At 39.2% G+C, this 20,870-nt stretch overlaps 1 protein-coding gene and 1 pseudogene across 1 annotated transcript; one reads left to right on the forward strand and one right to left on the reverse strand.

Moving 5' to 3' along the window:
* Positions 1–1,619: 1,619 nt before the first annotated feature.
* Positions 1,620–11,795, reverse strand: LOC103232034 (putative G antigen family E member 3). Its single transcript, XM_073013201.1, has 4 exons — positions 11,702–11,795; positions 11,293–11,401; positions 10,417–10,542; positions 1,620–1,739 (listed from the first exon to the last, which is right to left on the reverse strand). Exons 1-4 carry the CDS (start codon positions 11,783–11,785, stop codon positions 1,723–1,725), a joined length of 336 nt encoding a protein of 111 aa, XP_072869302.1. The 5' UTR covers positions 11,786–11,795; the 3' UTR covers positions 1,620–1,722.
* LOC119622594 (non-histone chromosomal protein HMG-14 pseudogene) lies at positions 4,122–5,148 on the forward strand (annotated as a pseudogene).
* Positions 11,796–20,870: the final 9,075 nt, after the last annotated feature.

A 20,870-nucleotide genomic window follows, 5' to 3' on the forward strand; every position in this document is an offset into this window, starting at 1 on the left:
GAGCTCGAGACCAGGCTGGTCAACATGACAAAACCCCATCTCTACTAAAAATACAAAAATTAGCCAGGTGTGGTGGCAGGTGCATGTAAGCCCAGCTACTAGGGTGGCTGAGGCAAGAAAATTGCTTGATCCCAGGAAATGGAGGTTCTAGTGAGCTTAAGACTGCACCACTGCACTCCAGCCTAGGCGACAGAGTGCAATTCTGTGAAAAAAAAAAAGAAAAAAGAAAAAAGAAATGAACAAGGAGACGTTAAAACTGATGCTGCAGAAAGTCAAAGGATCATTACTGGCTCCTATGAGCAAATATATGCCTATAAATTGAAAAATCTAGACCAAATGGACTAATTCCTAGATACCTACAACCTCTCAAGACTGAAGCAGGAAGAAACCATAACCTGAACAGACCAATAACAAGTAACAACATCAAAGCCATAATAAAAGTCTTCTAGTAAAGAAAAGTCTGGGACTTTTCTTCACTGCTGAATTCACTGGCTTCACTGCTGAATTCTACCCAACATTAAAAGAAAAACCAATACCAATCCTACTCAAACTATTTTGAAAAATAGAGGAAGATGGAATATTTTCAAACTAATTCTATGAGGCCAGTATTGCCCTCATACCAAAACCAGACAAAGACACATCAAAAAAAGAAAGCTACCAGCCAAAAATCACTGATGAACAATGATGCAGAAATCCTCAACAAAATACCAGCAAATCAAATTCAACAATATATTAGAAAGAATATTCATCATGACCAAGTGAGATTTATCCCTGGGATACAAGGATGAGTCAACATACACAAATTAATGTATGTGATAAATCATATCAACAGAATGAAGAATAAAAAAACATATGATCATTTCAATTGATGCTGAAAAAGCATTTAATAAAACTCAACATTGTCATCATGATATAAACCCTCAAAACACTGGCAATAGAAAGAACATGCTTCACTGTAATAAAAGTCATATACAACAGATCCACAGCTAGCACTGAAATGGCCACATGGTCTGGGGTAACACTCAGAGTTCTTGGTCTCACAGACAAGGAAATCAAGGACACGGACACACAAAGAATGAGGTTTAGAGCAGAAATTTAATAGGAGAAAGAAAGAAAACAACTTTCTGCTACAGAGAGAGGTCCCGAAAAAAGGGCTGCCATCCTGCAGTGAAATGCAGGGGTTTTTATAGATAAGCTAGTGGGGAGGCTGTATCTGATCACCCACATAGGGTACAAACAACCGGATAGGACCAGGTGTACCATCTGCATAGGGCATGAATCTCTGGCAGCCCCCACCCTAAACTTTTATTATACAGGCAGGTCCTCAGCCTGAGTTACTCCATGTTGCTCATTTCTTTCTTACTGTGCATGTGCTAAAAAAAAGGGAAGTGGAACCCTCATGGTGGACATGCCTGGCCCCATGTGGCCTTTTCTATCTGTGCAGCTGCTGGCATCCCCCTATGAAGGTTTCCAGCTTCCTATCTATCTATGATAGAAAATTAATGTACCAACATTTTATCTTTATATACCATCTCAAGCACAGGATTTAAACTTTCATAAAATATACAGTTATCAGGAGTATTAAAAATCTAGAATTTAACAATAATGTGAAAGAATTATTTGCAGAAAACTGTAAAACTTTATTGAGAGAATGTTAGCAGTCAAATTTCCAGCATAAGAACAACATTCTTGGTTTCAGTCTTCATTTGTCTTGGTTTAAACCTAAGGTTGCCCATCACCTATAATATAAATATAAAATTAGAACACGTTACTCAGCAGATTTTTATTTAGATGACACGAGAGGTATACAAATACTGTAAAATCAGAACCCTAAGGGTGACCCTTTAGCTTACATCCAGTTAGCCTCTGAATAAACTCTGAAGGTAGTTAACAATATTTTTAATTCACGCCACATTTTCTAGTACAAAAAGGAAAGAAAAAGACTGTTCGAGTTCAGAATGAATGAAATCAAGTGAATCTATTTCATATGTATAAGAGGAAAGCAAAAAACGCATATACCTTCCGTAAAAATTCAACCAAATAAAAACACAGAGACTGATACACTAGATAAAAAGTCAAGACTCATTGGTGTGATAGATGCAGAAGACCCATCTCACGTACAAAGAACACACAGGCTCAAAATCTCAAAATAAAGGGATGGAGGAATATTGACCAAGAAAATGGAAAGCAAAAAAATAAAAAAGCAGGGGTTGCAATCCTACTCTTGGACAAAACAGACTTTAAACCAACAAAATACAAAATTAGCTTGGTATGGTGGTGCATGCCTGTAATCCCAGATACTAGGATGGCTGAGGCAGGAGAATCACTTCAAACTGGGAGGCAGAGGTTGCAGTGAGCAGAAACCGTGCGACTGCACTCCAGCCTGGGCAACAGACTAAGACTCTGTCTCAGAAAATAAAACAAAACAAAAAATAATACCATTAAAAAGTGGCCCAAGGACATGAAGAAACACTTTCAAAAGAGGACATGCATGTGGCCAACAAGCATATGAAATAAAACTCAAAGCCACTGATAACTGGAGAAGTGCAATTCAAACCACAATGAGATATCGCCTCACACCAGTCAGAATGCCTATTATTAAAAAGTAAAAAATAAAATAAAATAAAATAACAGATGCTGGTGACATTGTTGAGAAAAAAGAAACACTTATTCACTGTTGGTGGAAGTGTACATTAGTTCAACCATTGTGGGAAACAGTGTGCTGATTCCCCAGAGACCTAAAAACAGAACCACCATTCGATCCAGCAATCCCATTACTGGGTAGACAGCCGAAGGGATATAAACTGTTCTATCATAAAGACACATGTACGCATATGTTCACTGCAGCACTATTCACAATACCAAAGACATGGAATCAACCAAAAAGCCCATTAATGGTAGACTGGATAAAGAAAATGTAGTACATATATACCATGGAATAGCATACAGCCATAAAAACGAATAACATTATCTCCGTGTCCAGAACATGGATGGAGCTGCATTAGCAAAGTAATGCAGGAACAGAAAACTAAATATTGCATGTTGTCGCTTATAAGTGGGAGCTAAAAATGAGAAAAAAATCAACACACAGAGGAGAACAACAGACACTGGGGCCTACCGAAGAACAGAGGATGGAAGGAGAGAGAGGATCAGGAAAAATAGCTCATGAGTACCAGGTTTAATGCCTGGGTAACAAAATAATCTCTACAACAAACCCCCATAACACAAGTTCACCTGTATAACAAACCTGCACCACATGTATGCCTGAACTTAAAAGATACAAAAATAAGAAAAAAAAGATTTCAAAGCAAAACTTTGAGAAGAGACTAAAAGGTCACTATGTAATAATAAAGCAGTCAATTCATCAGGAGGATATTAACAATTTTAAATATATATGCACCCAACACTTGAGCACCCAGATATATAAAACAAAAGCTATTAGAGCTAAAGACAGAGATAGGCCCTAATAAAATAATAGATGGAGACTTCAGCATCCCATATTCAGTATTGGACAGATCTGCCAAACAGAAACTCAACAACAACAACAACAAAACAGAGTTAATCAGCACTACAGACACATGGATCTAATAGATATTTACAGAACATTTCATCCAACGGCCACAGAATACACATTCTTTTCCTCAGCACATGGATCATTCTCAAGGACAAGACCATATGTTAGGTCTCAAAACATTCAAAAAAAACCTGAAATAATATCATGGATCTTGTCAGACCACAATGGCATAAAACTAGAAATTAATAACAAGAGGTATTTTGGAAACTATACAAATACATGAAAACTAAATAATCTGCTCCTGAATGAATAATGGGTCAATGAAGAAGCTAAGAAGGAAATTTAAAAAATTTATTGAAACAAATGATAATGGAAACACAACATACCAAAACCGATGAGATACAGCAAAAGCAGTACTCAGAAAGAGGTTTGTAGCTATTAAGTGCCTACAACAAAACAGGTTAAAAACTTCAAATAAACAATCTAATGATGCATCTTAAAGAGCTGCAAAGAAAGAGTAAACCAAACCAAAAATTAGAAGAAAAGAAATAATAAAGATCCCAATAGAAATAAACAAAATTGAAACGAAAAAATCCTACAGTCAGCAGCTCGGGTGGCGGGAGGAGTGGCAGCGGCCAGGCAGCCCAGTTTCACGAAGGCTCTAGGCGCGCCGTGGCCCACAGGCACCTGGCACGCGCCTTCCCCGCCGCCAGGATGCCCAAGAGGAAGGTCAGCTCCGCTGAAGGCGCCGCCAAGGAAGAGCCCAAGAGGAGATCAGCGCGGTTGTCAGCTGATAAATCTTCAGACAAAAAAGTGCAAACAAAAGGGAAAAGGGGAGCAAAGGGAAAACAGGCCAAAGAGGCTAACGAAGAAACTAAAGAAGATTTACCTGCAGAAAACGGGGAAACGAAAACTGAGGAGAGTCCAGCCTCTGATGAAGCAGGAGAGAAAGAAGCCGAGACCTATGTATCATGTTTTACCAGTGGTCCCTGTCTCCCTTCTTGTACAATCCAGAGGAATATTTTTATCAACTATTTTGTAAATGTAAGTCTTTTAGTAGCTCTAGAAACATTTTTTAAGAAGGAGGGAATCCCACCTCATCCAATTTTTTTAAAGTGTAAATGCTTTTTTTTAAGAGGTGAAATCATTTGCTGGTTGTTTATTTTTTGGTACAACCAGAAAATAGTGTAGGATATTGAATTATGGGAGGCTTTGACTGTCTCGGGTGTCGGCTTAACATTCCATAGATGGGGGGATAGTTTTTATGTCCTATAATACAAAGCATATTAAATGGCAATATGGAGTCAGTCCTGCATTTAATATCTTGAACATTTTATTTTACTTCTATTCTCATGTTTTTTAGTAGAATTGTTTCCTAAAGAAAACCACTCCTTGTTCATGGCGCTCCCTGTCAGAATTGTGTGCACTGTGTAACATCTTTGGTTGTGGTAGTCCTGTTTTTCTAATAACTTTGTTGCTGTGCTGTGAAAGATTACAGATTTGAATATGTAGTGTACATGCTATTCAGTTGTGAACTGGTGGGCCATATGTAACAGCTGACCAACATGTGAAGATACTGGTATTTGATAGCCTCTTAAGGAAAATTTGCTTCCAAATTTTAAACTGGAAAGTCACTGGAATAACTTTATTTTTATTTATTTTTTTATTATTATTATTATACTTTAAGTTCTAGGGTACATGTGCATAACGTGCAGGTTTGTTACATATGTATACTTGTGCCATCTTGCTGTGCTGCACCCATCAACTCGTCAGCAACCATCAACTTGTCATTTACAGCAGGTATAACTCCCAATGCAATCCCTCCCCCCACCCCCCTCCCCATGATAGGCCCCGGTGTGTGATGTTCCCCTTCCCGAGTCCAGGTGATCTCCTTGTTCAGTTCCCACCTATGAGTGAGAACATGCGGTGTTTGGTTTTCTGTTCTTGTGATAGTTTGCTAAGAATGATGGTTTCCAGCTGCATCCATGTCCCTACAAAGGACACAAACTCATCCTTTTTTATGGCTGCATAGTATTCCATGGTGTATATGTGCCACATTTTCTTAATCCAGTCTGTCACTGATGGACATTTGGGTTGATTCCAAGTCTTTGCTATTGTGAATAGTGCCGCAATGAACATACGTGTGCATGTGTCTTTATAGCAGCATGATTTATAATCCTTTGGGTATATACCCAGTAATGGGATGGCTGGGTCATATGGTACATCTAGTTCTAGATCCTTGAGGAATCACCATACTGTTTTCCATAATTGTTGAACTAGTTTACAATCCCACCAACAGTGTGAAAGTGTTCCTATTTCTCCACATCCTCTCCAGCACCTGTTGTTTCCTGACTTTTTAATGATCGCCATTCTAACTGGTGTGAGATGGTATCTCATTGTGGTTTTGATTTGCATTTCTCTGATGGCCAGTGATGATGAGCATTTTTTCATGTGTCTGTTGGCTGTATGAATGTGTTCTTTTGAGAAATGTCTGTTCATATCCTTTGTCCACTTTTTGATGGGGTTGTTTGTTTTTTTCTTGTAAATTTTTTTGAGTTCTTTGTAGGTTCTGGATATTAGCCCTTTGTCAGATGAGTAGATTGCAAAAATTTTCTCCCATTCTCTAGGTTGCCTGTTCACTCTGATCGTAGTTTCTTTTGCTGTGCAGAAGCTCTTTAGTTTAATTAGATCCCATTTGTCAATTTTGGCTTTTGGTGCCGTTGCTTTTGGTGTTTTAGACATGAAGTCTTTGCCCATGCCTATGTCCTGAATGGTACTACCTAGGTTTTCCTCTAGGGTTTTTATGGTATTAGGTCTAACATTTAAGTCTCTAATCCATCTTGAATTAATTTTCTTATAAGGAGTAAGGAAAGGATCCAGTTTCAGCTTTCTACTTATGGCTAGCCAATTTTCCCAGCACCATTTATTACATAGGGAATCCTTTCCCCATTTCTTGTTTCTCTCAGGTTTGTCAAAGATCAGATGGCTGTAGATGTGTGGTATTATTTCTGAGGACTCTGTTCTGTTCCATTGGTTTATATCTCTGTTTTGGTACCAGTACCATGCTGTTTTGGTTACTGTAGCCTTGTAATATAGTTTGAAGTCCGGTAGCGTGATGCCTCCAGCTTTGTTCTTTTGACTTAGGATTGTCTTGGAGATGCGGGCTCTTTTTTGGTTCCATATGAACTTTAAAGCAGTTTTTTCCAATTCTGTGAAGAAAGTCATTGGTAGCTTGATGGGGATGGCATTGAATCAATAAATAACCTTGGACAGTATGGCCATTTTCACGATATTGATTCTTCCTATCCATGAGCATGGTATGTTCTTCCATTTGTTTGTGTCCTCTTTTATTTCACTGAGCAGTGGTTTGTAGTTCTCCTTGAAGAGGTCCTTTACATCCCTTGTAAGTTGGATTCCTAGGTATTTTATTCTCTTTGAAGCAATTGTGAATGGGAGTTCATTCATGATTTGGCTCTCTGTTTGTCTGTTACTGATGTATACGAATGCTTGTGATTTTTGCACATTAATTTTGTATCCTGAGACTTTGCTGAAGTTGCTTATCAGCTTAAGGAGATTTTGGGCTGAGACCATGGGATTTTCTAAATATAATAACTTGAAAAAGGAATTACAACACGTGGCTTTTTAGAATTTCATTACATATGTTAAGAATTGTGTACAGATTGAAATGTCTGTACTGATCCTCAACCAATAAAATCTCAATTATGAAAAAAAAAAGAAAAAACCCTACAAAAGAGCAATAATACAAAAGTTTCTTTTTTTAATAAGTTAACCAAAATTGAGAAACCATTAGCCAAACTAAGAAAAAAAGAGAGAAACCCAAATAAATAAATCAGAAATGAAAAACGATTTGGGAGGCTGAGGCAGGTGGACCACCTAAGGCCAGGACCTCAAGACCAACCTGGCCAACATGGCAAAACTCCATCTCTACTAAAAGTACAAAAATTAACCAGGCGTGGTGGTAGGCACCTGTAATCCCATCTACTAGGGTGGCTGAGGCAAGAGAATTGCTTGAACCCTGGAGGTGGAGGTTCTAGTGAGTTGAGACTGTGCCACTGCACTCCAGCCTGGCGACAAAAGGAGACTCTGTCTCGAGAAAAAAAAAAAAAAAGGAAAAGAAGAGAAAAAAAAAAGAAAGAAATGAAAAAGGAGACATTACAAAACTGATGCTGCAAAAATTCAAAGGATCATAACTGGCTCCTATGAGAAACTCCATGCCTATAAATTGGAAAATCTAGAAAAAAATGGATTAATTCCTAGACACATACAACCTCCCAAAATTGAATCATGAAGAAATCCATAACCCGAACAGACCAATAATAAGCAACGAGATCAAAGCCATATTAAAAGTCTTCCAGTAAAGAACACCCAGAACTGATGGCTTCACTATTGAATTCTACCCAACATTTAAAAAAGGACTAATACCAATCCTACTCAAACTATTTTGAAAAATAGAGGAGGAGGGAATAGTTCCAAACTCATTCTATGAGGCCAGTGTTACCCTGATACCAAAATCAGACAAAGACACATCAAAAAAAGAAAACTACAGGGCAAAACCGCTGATGAATATTGATGCAGAAATTCTCAACAGACTAGTAGCAATCAAATTCAACAATACATTAGAATCATCATCATGACCAAGTGAGATTTATCTCTGGGATGGAAGGATGGTTCAACATATGCAAATCAACTGATGTGATAAATCATATCAACGGAAAGAAGGTTACAAACCATATAATCATTTCAATTGATGCTGAAAAGCATTTAATAAAACTCAGTATGTCATCATGATACAAACCCTCAAAACACCGGGGAAAGAAGGAACATATTTCAATGTAATAAAAGCCATATACCATAGACCCACAGCTAGTATTGAAGTGGCCTCGTTGTCTGGGGTAACACCTGGAGTTCTTGGTCTCACAGACAAGGAAATCAAGGACATGGGCACAACAAAAGTGAGGTTTAGAGCAGAAAGTTAATAGAAGAAACAAAGAGAACAGCTTTCTACTACAGACAGGGGTCCCAGAAAAAACGTTTGCCATCCTGCAGTGAAATGCAGGGAGTTTTATGGATGAACTAGTGGGGAAGCAGTATCTGATCATCTACATAGGGTACAAACAACCGGTTAGGACCAAGTGTACCATCTACATAGGGCGTGAATCTCTCCCAGGCCCCACCCTAATCTTTTATTATGCAGGCAAGTCCTCAGCTTGAGCTACTCCACACTGCTCATTTCGTTCTCACTGTGCATGTGCTAAAAAAGGGGAGGTGGAAAGCCCATGGTGGACATGCCTGGCCCCACGTGGCCTTTTCTATCTGCGCAGCTGTTGGCATCCCCCTATGAAAGCTTCCAGCTTCCTATCTATCTATGACAGAAAATCAATGTACCAACATTTTATCTCCATGTACCATCTCAAACACAGGATTTAAAGTTTCAAAAAAGATAAAATTCTCAAGAGTATTAAAGATCCAGAAATAAATTTAACAAAAACGTGCAAGGATTCTTTGCAGAAAACTGTAAAACTTTATTAAGAGAATGTTATCAGCCAAATTTCCAGATTAAGAATAACATTCTTGGTTTCAGTCTTCATTTGTCTTGGTGTAAACCTATGGTTGCGCATCACCTATAACATAAATATAAAACTAGGGTCCGTTACTCAGGAGATTTTTATTCATACGACACTAGAGGCATACAACTACCGTGTTGATGAACTAATATCAGAACCCTGAGGGTGACCCTTTAGCTTACATCCAGTTAGCCTCTGAATAAACTCTGAAGGTAGACTTCCAGGCATATTAACAATATTTTTAATTCATGCCACTTTTTCTAGTAGAATAAGGAAACAAAGAGACTGTTCAAGTTCAGAATGAATTCAATCAAGTGAGTCTGTTTTGTATATATAAGTCGAAAGCAAAAAAAAAAAAAAAAAAACGCATATACTTTCAATGAAAATTCAACGAAACAAAATCCTAAGGGAAAAAGATATTTTCAAATTATCATTCAAATGTTTTGATATGAAATAACACTCTGAATATAGAACATGCTCAGAACTCCGTAAGTGAAGGAAATAGAATAGTATTACATTTGTTTTGTGTCTCTTGTGAAAAAGTGTAAAAACGTTACTTTGGACTAGTTTAGCCATTATGCAGTTGCTTTAAGTAGGGCGAACATTTGTCACTATTTTCACCGGTTCTCCTGCCTCTTTACATGCCTAAAAGCAGTTCAGTTTATACAGTAAAGTGAACACCCGCGCTAGCTTTAAGTCGTTACCATCACAGTTAACACTGCAATATAAACTGATGCTTATTATAAACATCTTACTTATTTGTTAAAAGCAGGCCTCGATAAAAATATCTGAAAATTATTGGCTGTTGGTTAAATGACTTACATTCAAAAGTCAGAACACGTTTTCATATCTTTTTTTAAAAATGACACATAAAATCATATATATTTATCATGCATAACATGATGCTTTAAAATATATATACACACTGTGAAATGGCTGTATCAAGCTAATTAATATCTGCATTACTTCACATAGCTGTGAAGACAATCGATATCCTCTCTTAGCATGTTTCATATCTTTCATATTGTAATCCAATTAGCTTTGACCCAATTTTTCTCCATCTCTTGAAGTCCTGGCCTCAAGTGATCCTTCTGCCTTGGCCTTCAAAGTGCTGGAATTAAAAGCATGAGCCAGCATACCTGACCCTCTCTCTCTGATAGTGTGTAAGGCAGCCATCTGGGATCTGGACTACCTTCAAAGAATCTTTAGACGTGAAGTATGATATTAAAGTAGCAGTAATTTTACCTCTGTGTCACACAAAATATAATATTGTGAAAACAGACACCCTATAGTTTGCATCTTAATTGAACAACATACCTGCTTCCAGCACTTTAGTGGGATCAAAAGTGGGCAGAGTCCCCTCCCTGACATCAGGACCATCTCCAGGCTCATCCTCTATCTTAAGCAGAGCCAATTCCTGTTGAAAAGCTTCCACGTCAGGCCCTTAAAAGATAAAAAGGTCATCAGTTTACAAATTAAAACATGAACTATGAACGAGGAAATGATAATGTTTATTCCCTCATCGTTATGAAATAAAAACCTGTGGGTTAATCATTTAAGGAGTCTGTTGCCAGGAAAACAGGAAAGCAGTGATGTTCAAACATTGCCCTTTCCTTTCCCAAGGCTGGCCCTAGACAACTTACTTGCCCCTTTTGTACTCATTTGCTCTTATTCTTATCACATTACATCAGTGATTTGTTTGAGTTATTCTGACTAGACTATGAGCTTTAGGCAAAAATTTGGCACTGACATCTCCAGCACTTAGTATATTACGCAGCATGAGAAAGCATTAATAAATCTGCGTTAAACAGTTTCTTAAAAAATACATGAGACGTCCGCAGATGGCAGACTAGGAAGCTGCAAGCTGCCATTCTTCCACAGAAACATAAAACAAAACAAAGCTAAACAAAAAACAGAAAATGGCTGAACAAACCATACAGGAGCTCCGGAAAACACTCAAAGGTTTACAGCAACCATGCAAATATCCAATCAATAAAAAGCCTCTATCAAAATGGTAGGAAAGTTTTGTGACTTTTTATGTGTCCTTGTCCCACCCCTCCCCACAGCAGCAGCAGGAAATGTTTAGGATCCCTTCCTAATGTTTTCTGTCCTCCTGTTACTGGTATGTCATAAAATATAAGGCATAAATATACCTCCACCACCCATAAGCATTATTCTCCACTCTCCCTTCACCTTGAACAGCAGGTGTTCCTTCATTTTCAATCTCCCCACTAGGTGCAATACCCTGATTTTCATTTGGTGGTTCCTCTTCTTGACGTTTTTCCTCAGCGGGCTGCTGGACCTAAGGGTGTAAGTGTGTGTGCGAATAAAAAGTCAGTAACATAAATACACAAATGCATATGTGCATCGATTCATAAATCTAAAGACATAAATATATATGGGGGGAGGAAGAGAGAGAAATATCCATATTCATACAGGTAACACCAGAATATAATATTCCTGAACCAAAGTTTCCTTCATGAGATGCCATCATCATTTTTTATCAGCATGGAACATCTGTATCAGTGCATGTACACTAGCTCAAAAATATTTTTAAAAATAAACTGTGTTAATAGAAAACATCAAATGTTAAAGGACTCACAATCACAGATTCAACCGACTGGGAAGACTCTCGGACATTTCCTCTTTCTGAGGATTGGGATCTTGTTCTTACATGCTCACTCATATTTCCCACTGAAAATAGAATATTGTTATTTGAAAAAAGTGTGTAGCTTAGCTATATATATGAATATTCCATGGCAAAATGGTGATTTGTACTTTTTTAATTTTGAAAATATTTTCAAAATAATTCACAGAGCAATGATAAGTACGCATGTTTTCCAATCAAACTATGGACAGATTTGTTTGTGTCATAGTCGAAGAGGCACAGAAATCACCTTAACGCCATAGCAAAACACAGAGGACTTAGATTCTGAGTTTTGGTTTCACAATCACACTCTCCATCATGAAGACATTTAGGAAAAAACGGACAGAGAATTCAAACCGAAATGACTACTGCTTTCGTCCCACTTTGATTTACTAGGCCCATTTCCCCCCCTACATACCCCCTACCAAAATCAAGTTTTGTTGGAACGCACAGCCTCACCCATTCCTTCCCATGACGTCCACGGCGGAGGTGAGAAATCGTTAAACAGAGTGAATGTTATGCTCCTCAATGGACACCTCTGCCAGGCACTCTACAGACCTCAGGCCGCAGTCACCAGCGCACAGCGTTCCCAGTTCCCAGGCCCCTTCCCTCATCCCTACCGAGGAGTCTGGAAACTGTCCTCTCTCCGATGGTTCCAGTTTTGGGGACTCAGATACCTCTAACAGCACCCCCAGCACTCGCCCCACCTTCACGTGATCCCTCCCCTCCGTGGCCCACCTTCCAGCCCAGCCACTATGTCAAGACCCATAGCAGCGTCGCGACTTGGGAGGAACCGGACGACCCCCTTTCACTCAGAAGCCACAGACCATGCCGCAGGACCTGTTCAAAGCCTGCCGGCTCCTCCTCACATCCACTCACAACTAAATTCCCAGGAAGACCGCTCTGAGGACCTACCTGCTGAGCCTCAGTCAGTGAGAAACAATCAAAATGGTGGAAAGAAAGAAAACTCAGCCTCTCCTCGCAAAGCTCTGTGTGAACAGAAGGTAGGCAACAAGGCGCATGCGTAACAACAGTCACGCGTAGCAACAGAAATCCACAGCAACAGATCTGTGTAGCGTGTGCACTGAGTGAGGCATTCACCACGTGACTGAAGTTTTCCTGCCTCTGTGGCGAACCTAGACTACAAGCTCTCCTGACACCAAAACTGAACTTACAAAACATTTTTCTTTTTCCCCCTGCCCAACCTTTCTTCCACTTCCAATGGCTTTGGAGAATATGAGCCCCAGGTTACTCTAAGGGAAGAATGTGTTTCAGAAAAATTCATCATCATAGAAATAAATATTAAATATTTTAATACGTATTTTATATCTGCTATCATAAATCATTTTCTTGCCTCCTTCATGAGTCTGCTGTCATGTTTGCAATGAACTTACCCACTCCAATACGATAAGACATTCATAGTTTTTGGTTGCATTATTGTACATTCAAAATCATTGATCCATCTGAACAAAATTAATGTGATAGGGACTCAACATTTTTGTTGAATCCCTGTTTCACTCAGTGTTTTGAAATGGCTCTTTTATTGTCACCTACATCCCTACTCAATTTGGTGTGTAACTCTCTACTTTTAATTTTCTTCTACTGAATTGTTTATAACTGCACCACTACTATATTTTTTAATTGCTGTAGCTTGATTATATTTGAAATGTCAAATAATGCTTGCCCTCCCTCATTCCTTTCTCTTTTTCTATCTATTCTGACACATTTGTCTTTCAGATGAACTTCAGAACCGTTTGATCAGGTGTTAAAATATTCCTGTTGAGATACTAGCTATTATTTTTAAATTACATCTTAGGGACAATAACTATCTTTCTATTTTAGAATCTCTCTATCCAAGAAAAAGCCACTACTCAATTTTTACGTATCCCTCGCAATGATTGTTATTTACTTCATATTCGTTCTTCACATTCAAATTAAATTTATTCTTGGGCACTTTTATTGTTCCATTCCATTGCTGACAGGTGATTGCTTTCACCCCACTATGTTTTTCACAGAAGTCAAACAATCTCTGTTTGCAAACAATATGATTCTATACCTAGACAATCCCAGACTCTCTGCCCATAAGCTCCTTGATCTGATAAACAACTTCAAGAAAGTTTCAGGATACAAAATGAATGTACAAAACCCAGGAGTATTTCTATATACCAACAACCTTCTAAGCTCAAAGTCAATTCAGAAACACAATCGCATTCACAAATGCCACAAAAAGAATAAAATACCTATGAATACAGCTAGCTAGGGAGGAGAAAAATCTCTTCTATGAGAACTACAAAACACTACTCAAAGAAATCAGAGATGACACAAACAAATGGAAAAACATTCCATGCTCATGAACAGGAAAAACAAAATTGTCAAAATGGCCAAACTGACCAAAGCAATTTATACACTCAATGATATTCCTACTAAACCACCAATGACATTCTTCACAGATTTAGAAAAAAAAAAAAAAAACTATTTTCAAATTTATATGGGATGGTTGGTGGGGATCTGGCAAGATGGCCAAATAGGAACAGCTGCGGTCTGCAGCTCCCAGCGAGACCAACACAGAAGGCAGGGGACTTCTGCATTTCCATCTGAGGTACTGAGTTCATCTCACTGAGACTGGTTAGGCAGCGAGTGCAGCCCCTGGAGGGCGAGCAGAAGCAGGGTGGGGCATTGCTCCACCTGGGAAGTGCAAGGAGTGAGGGTTCTCCCTCTCCCAGCCAAGGGAAGCCATGAGGGACTGTGCTGTACTGCCCAGATACTATGCTTCTCCCACGGTTTTTGCAGTCCACAGACCAGGAGATTCCCTCACGTGCTAATACCATCAGTGCCCTGGGTTTCAAACACGAAACTGAGCAGCTGTTTGGGCAGACACTGAGCTAACTGCAGGAGTTTTATTTATTTATTCATTTATTTATTTATTTTATTTCGTACCCCAGTGGCACCTGGAACCTCAGCGTGACAGAACCCTTCACTCCCCTGGAAAGGAGTCTGAAGCCAGGGAGCCAAGTAGTGTCACTCAGTGGGTCCCACTCCCATGGAGCCCAAGAAGCTATGAAACACTGGCTTGAATGTGTCACTGCCAGCACAGCAGTCTGAAGTCAACCTGGGACAATGGAGCTTGGTGGGGCAAGGGGCATCCACCATTACTGAGGCTTGAGTAGGTAATTTTCCCCTGACAGTGTTAAGGAAGCTGGGAAGTTCAGACTGGGTGTAACTCACCACAGGGCGGCAAAGTGGCTGTGGCCAGACTACCTCTCTAGATTCTTCCTCACTGGGCAGGGAGGGCATCTGTGAAAGAAAGTTAACAGCCCCAGTCAGGGTCTTATAGATAAAACTCTCATCTCCCTGGGACAGAGCACCTCAGGGAAGGGGCAGCTGTGGGCACAGCTTCAGTGGACTTAAACGTTCTTGCCTGCCAGCTCTGAAGAGAGCAGTGCATCCTGAAAAGGTTTTGCAGCGCAGCGCTCGAGCTCTGCTAGGGGACAGACTGCCTCCTCAAGTGGATCCCTGACCCCCCTGCCTCCTGACTGGCAGAGACCTCCCAGCAGGGGTCAATCGACATCTCGTACAGGAGAGTTCTGGCTGGCATCAGGCCGCTGCCCCTCTGGGACAAAGCTTCCAGAAGAAGGAGCAGGCAGCAATCTTTGCTGTTCTGCCGCCTCTACTGGTGATACCCAGGCAAATAGGGTCTTCAGCGGACCTCCAGAAAACTGCAGCAGATCTACAGAAGAGAGGCCTGACTGTTAGAAGAAAAGGTAACAAAGAGAAAGCAATAACATTAACACCAACATAAAGGACCACTACACAAAAACCACATCCAAGGGGAGGGAGAGCATTAGGACAAATACGTAATGCATATGGAGCTTACAGCCGAGATGATGGGTTGATAGGTGCAGTAAACTACCATGGCATATGTATACCCATGTAACAAACCTGCATATTTTGCACATGTATGCCAGAACTTAAAGTACAATAAAAAAGAAAAACAAAAAAGAACAGTGCCCAGTATATCACATTACAAGAAATGTTAAGAGACATCTTTCTTATAGAAGGAAAATAAAAACAGGTAGAAATTTTGATCTAAACAAAGGAATTAAGAGCACCAAAAATGGTAATAATGTTAAGTATGTAAGATTATTTTCTTCTAATTAAGGGTTGTACTCATGTATGTATGTTTCTGCACTTGTTTTTTTTTTTTTTTTTCCAAAGTGAAAGCAAGTTAACAAAGTAAAGGAATAAAAGAATGGCTACTCCATAGATAGCGCAGCCTCAAGCGGTGCTGTTGCCCACTTTTATGGTTATTTCTTGTTGATATGCTAAACAAGGGGTGGATTATTCATGCCCCCCCTTTTTTAGACCATATAGAGTAACTTCCTGACAGTGCCATGGCATTTGTAAACTATCATAGTGCCGATGGGAATGTAGCAGTGAGGATGACCAGAGGTCATTCTCATTGCCATTTTGGTATTGGTGGGTTTTGGCTCGCTCCTTAACTGCAACCTGTTTTATCAGCAAGGTCGTTATGACCTGTATTTTGTGCTGACTTCCTATCTCTTCCTGTGACTTAGAATGCCTTAACTGTCTGGGAATGCAGCCTAGTAAGTTTCAGTCTCATTTCACCCAGCTCCTATTTAAAATGGAGTTGCTCTGGTTCATACACCGCTGATGAAGATCCATCTTCTGTAACTTCCTCAGACTGAATAGGGCCTATGATATTCCTGCCTAACCGTGAGGGTTTCTTGCATTCAAGGTAGAGAGGAGCTCAGTCAGAAAGCACCAGTATAGTAAGGTCCACTCATAACTCTTGAGTTTCGACAAAAGGTGATATCTGGAAGATTAATAGGTGTTTAAGAAAACATTCAGTAAGCTTGTCCTATATTCCTACACAAAGAATATAACAGCAATATATTCCACAAGAGTAAAGCAAAATAAGTACAGTTATTCCAAATAAACTAAATTAGAAGGCTTTTCATGAACTGGGCAACTGTTGGAACTAAGCTGGTGTGGGGTTGTTAGCTGATTACAATGTGTCCAGAATTAGAATACTGATCCAGATTTTTATATTACCCATCCTCTTGTTTCTGCTGAGCAACAGTCAGAGACCACTGGTTGGTTCACAAGAATAAGCAGGGCTACCCTAAATTGCAGAAATAAACTTAAAAACAACTGATGAGACTAGAATCTAACAAGTATACCATAGCTTTTGAAACATAATATTTCCTCTCCAGTTTCCCATTTTTACTAAAGACAAATCATGGTAAGACAGATTTGCTTTATTATACTTGCCATGATTATTTGTATAAAGTGCAGCAAAAATAATTATTTTTCACATAAGCTCTTTTTAAATTGGCATTGATGGAACTCTGTTCCATAGAAGGAATTTCAGATAAGACTTTTTTAAAGCCGAGCCCAACCATGGGTTTGTACCCTTAAATACCTATGAGTTGGGTAATTTTTTCCTCTCGAGGTCCCAAGATGACTTGGGGCTTCTGGACCTGTCAGAAAGTGACATTCTTTACTCACTACCGGTCAGAAACCCTGCACAGGGACTGTTGTAGGCAAGGTATGAGGCCAGTTCCCCACAGGGCTTTTATTGGCTCTATAAGTCAAGTTTAATTCCCTAAAGGAAAACACACAATTCTAGTCAAAACCTTGGTAAAATAATCAATTTCTCCAACTGTTTCCTGTTACAAAAGAAAACAGATTCTTACTGCACTTATGCAAATAACAATATTGCCATAAGTTAAGAACACTCACGACTAGTTTCCAAATTCTGGCAAAATCAGGCAGACAGAAACAAATATGCTCCAAATTTTGTTCACAGGAGTATATTTTACTCAACTTCTAAAAGCCGTAAATAGCGTAAAAGAAAAGTTTCCTTGACTCTGAAAAACAAAACAAAGGATCAACAGCATTTTAAGCAAAGTTAAAATATTACTTCAGTTTTTCATTGGTTCAGTGAATTTAGTTAACTCCTGTTTTGGTTTTGCTTGATATTCATGAACATTTTAGCTCTTCATGAGAGTTCTGAAAGTTGTTTCCCGTATTTTAATGTTACAATTTCCAAAGTTATCAGAAAGCTGCATTTAAGAACCCTTGCTAGAGTTCTATAGTGGATTATAAACCACCTTCTAAAGAAAATTAAAACAAGACAACAATTTTCTGTGGATAATAAAGTTTTAGGGCAGCCACTAGTAAAGCCACAATTGATAAGGAAATTTGTTACCTCTGTGGTATACAATGATTTATGTAACAATTATAATTATTAATTACATACATTAAGTCATATTAGAATTATAGGAGTTTCCCATAACTTTGGAACATATACCAATAACATATTTATGCAAATTTAGTCCAAAGAAAGCAAAACACTTTTTCACATTTGATAATGCTTCCTGTATGAATATAAAATAAAAACATTTTTATAAAATAAAAATATAAAATAAAAACATCCCTCCTTTTAAACAACCAGTCATTTTACTTTAGGACAAGAATTTATCATACAAGATTCTTTTGCATATAAAATAACCTTCTTTATAATCTTCTTTGTATAGCTAGAGGGCATGGCTAATTCCACATGTCCTGAGACCTCATCTAGAATCTAATGGCTTTGAGGTAGGTAAACTGAACAATTATTAAATGTTAAAGAAGCAGTTTATGACTTTAAAGCATTTAACAAACTTAATATCTGACCTGCATAATTTAGACTAAATGTTTTTATTTTATCAATAATTTTTAAAACTGCTTTTATTTCCCAAAGGTTACTAAAGTTACATAAACTAAAAGGCATTACACTTTTTATTTTGCTTTTAAAATATTTGATTTAAATGCTTATTGGTAAACCAATTAATTAGAGCTCTTTTATATAAATGTTACACGCAACACATATATAGCTACACAGAAAGACAGAAGATGATTACTGCAGTAGTTGTAAGATTTTTCATTTGCCAGTTTTTAAGTTTCTTAATTGGATTACTGGCTTTAGGGTGGAGCCCTTGGAAGAACAGGGCCAGGAAAGGGGTCTCTGGTGCCTCCTGTTTTTCCCAAGGAGTCCTGGCTATTAGAGCTTGAACATCTGCTTTTAGCATGTTTTAATAAAGTCCTTTTAGTATTTCTTATGCCAAACGGCCGATATTTCTGGCTTTTGAACTTTACTAAAGTTAACCTCTCAGGCGCTTAGAGAAAGGAAAATTTAAGACAGTCTGTGGAGAAGAAGATAATTGACAAATATGCGCAACATTAAACCAGAAACGACTTACTTCCTAGGTGAGGAATATGAACTCGGACCACCACTGCGAAGGTCCCATACCTTAGCTAGTGAGCTACAGCCCGCAGCAGTCTTCAGCTTCTTTCCCAGAAGGAGTCTAGAGTAGTTAATTTTGAGCTTGCAAAGGCTTTTAACTATTCAGTATGAGTTTTAGAACTAACTATGACATGAACCCTAAAATTCCTGTTCCCTGAAGGCAGAGACCGAAAGAAAGTACGGCCACGTGGTTAAAAGGTAAAGCTCCCAAGGATGTAAAACGATGTGGATATTTAATCCGTTTTTGTTTGTTTTTTTGTTTCAGGGACCTGCAGCCAAAGTAGTTATTGACCAGCTTGCTGGGTCGTCTTGAAAAGCGGACTTACAAGTGTTCTAAGCCCATGTTTTACGCTGAAGTACCCCTCAACACAGAAAAATGAATTCATAGAACAAAATACACCAGCTTAAGACTAGTCTTAGAACTAATTCTTTTTCGCATTAATCAGAACTTTACAGAGGAGATAAACACTGATTTTTTTTCAATTCATTCGATCGTTTACAGAGAGAGAGATAAGCCAGAAATCTGACTGGTAAGAAATTCTTACCCTTTTGTCAGCATGCCAGGCTTTTGGGTTCTCTTTCCTTGAGCAGCCCTAGTGATCTGGTTTGCAGCACCATCACCCTGGGGGCCAAGCTGCATCATAAAGGAAAATTATTTTTTTTGTTGTTCTGGCTGGAGCAAACTATGTGTGATAAAACATAGACATTAGCCACTCTGCTTAGCACCCAATATCAAACTAGCAAGGCTTAAATTTGCCCCCAGATGGGCCCTGTCATCTTTAATCCAACCTCCGACTTAGAGTTTCAACACATGGTCTCTGGGCAAGAGGGTGGCCCTGAATAATAGAAAAGATAAGAAAGGGGGCTGGGCGCGGTGGCTCATGCCAGTAATCCCAGCACGTTGGGAGGCTGAGGTGAGCAGATGACAAGGTCAAGAGATGGAGACTGTCTGGCCAACATGGTGAAACCCTCGTCTTTACTAAAAAACAAACAAACAAACAAAAACTTAGCTGGGCGTGGTGGCACACATCTGTATTCCCAGCTACTAGGGAGGCTGAGGCAGGAGAATCACTTGAACCTGGGAGGTGGAAGTTGCAGTGAGCCAAGATCACGCCACTGTACTCCAGCCTGGCAACAGAGCAAGACTTTGTCAAATAAATAAATTAACTAGTAAACAAATTAATAAAATAAAAATAAGAAAGAGAAACAAAAAGTAGAGAAGGAAAGTATTGCCTGTGGCAGGGTGGGGAAAGCAAAATGATCAGGGAGGCCAGAGAAAGACCCACCCATTGCAGCGACATTGAAAAGCTCAGGCGGCTGCTGTCGTCTGGCAGGGATCTTTTTCAAGCAGTCCCATCAGCTCTCAAGTTTCCCCTTTTGGAGGAGGAAAATGCTCCCCATGTCCCTCGATCCTGCACATGCCTAATCCTGTCACCCACAGCCATCAGCAAAGAGTGCAAGCCAGATTAATTCAAAGAGAATAGCAGTTAACATCCCATAGTGCCGAACCTGTTCTTAGCTGAGAGGGACTTTACCGAGAGGGGCCTCTAACCCCCTAAATCTTAGAAGGGACTCTAACACTCCTAAGTTGGGCCTGTAACCCAAGGTCAGTCTAGTGTCCTTGCCTTTTATGAAGAGGGGCCTCTAATCTACTCTCTCTTAGGAGAGACTTTAACTCCCCTAAGTTGGGCCTCTAACCCAATCCCATCCTTTAGCCTGATACCCTGCTACTTACCCAGTCGTCCAATCAGTGTTGCAGTCTATTTCCTTTGGGTTGGGGAGGTTTCTTCAGTATTGTCCTTTTGTGGTTCACGA

This window comes from Chlorocebus sabaeus, chromosome X (assembly GCF_047675955.1).
Source record: "Chlorocebus sabaeus isolate Y175 chromosome X, mChlSab1.0.hap1, whole genome shotgun sequence".
NCBI lineage: Eukaryota > Metazoa > Chordata > Mammalia > Primates > Cercopithecidae > Chlorocebus > Chlorocebus sabaeus.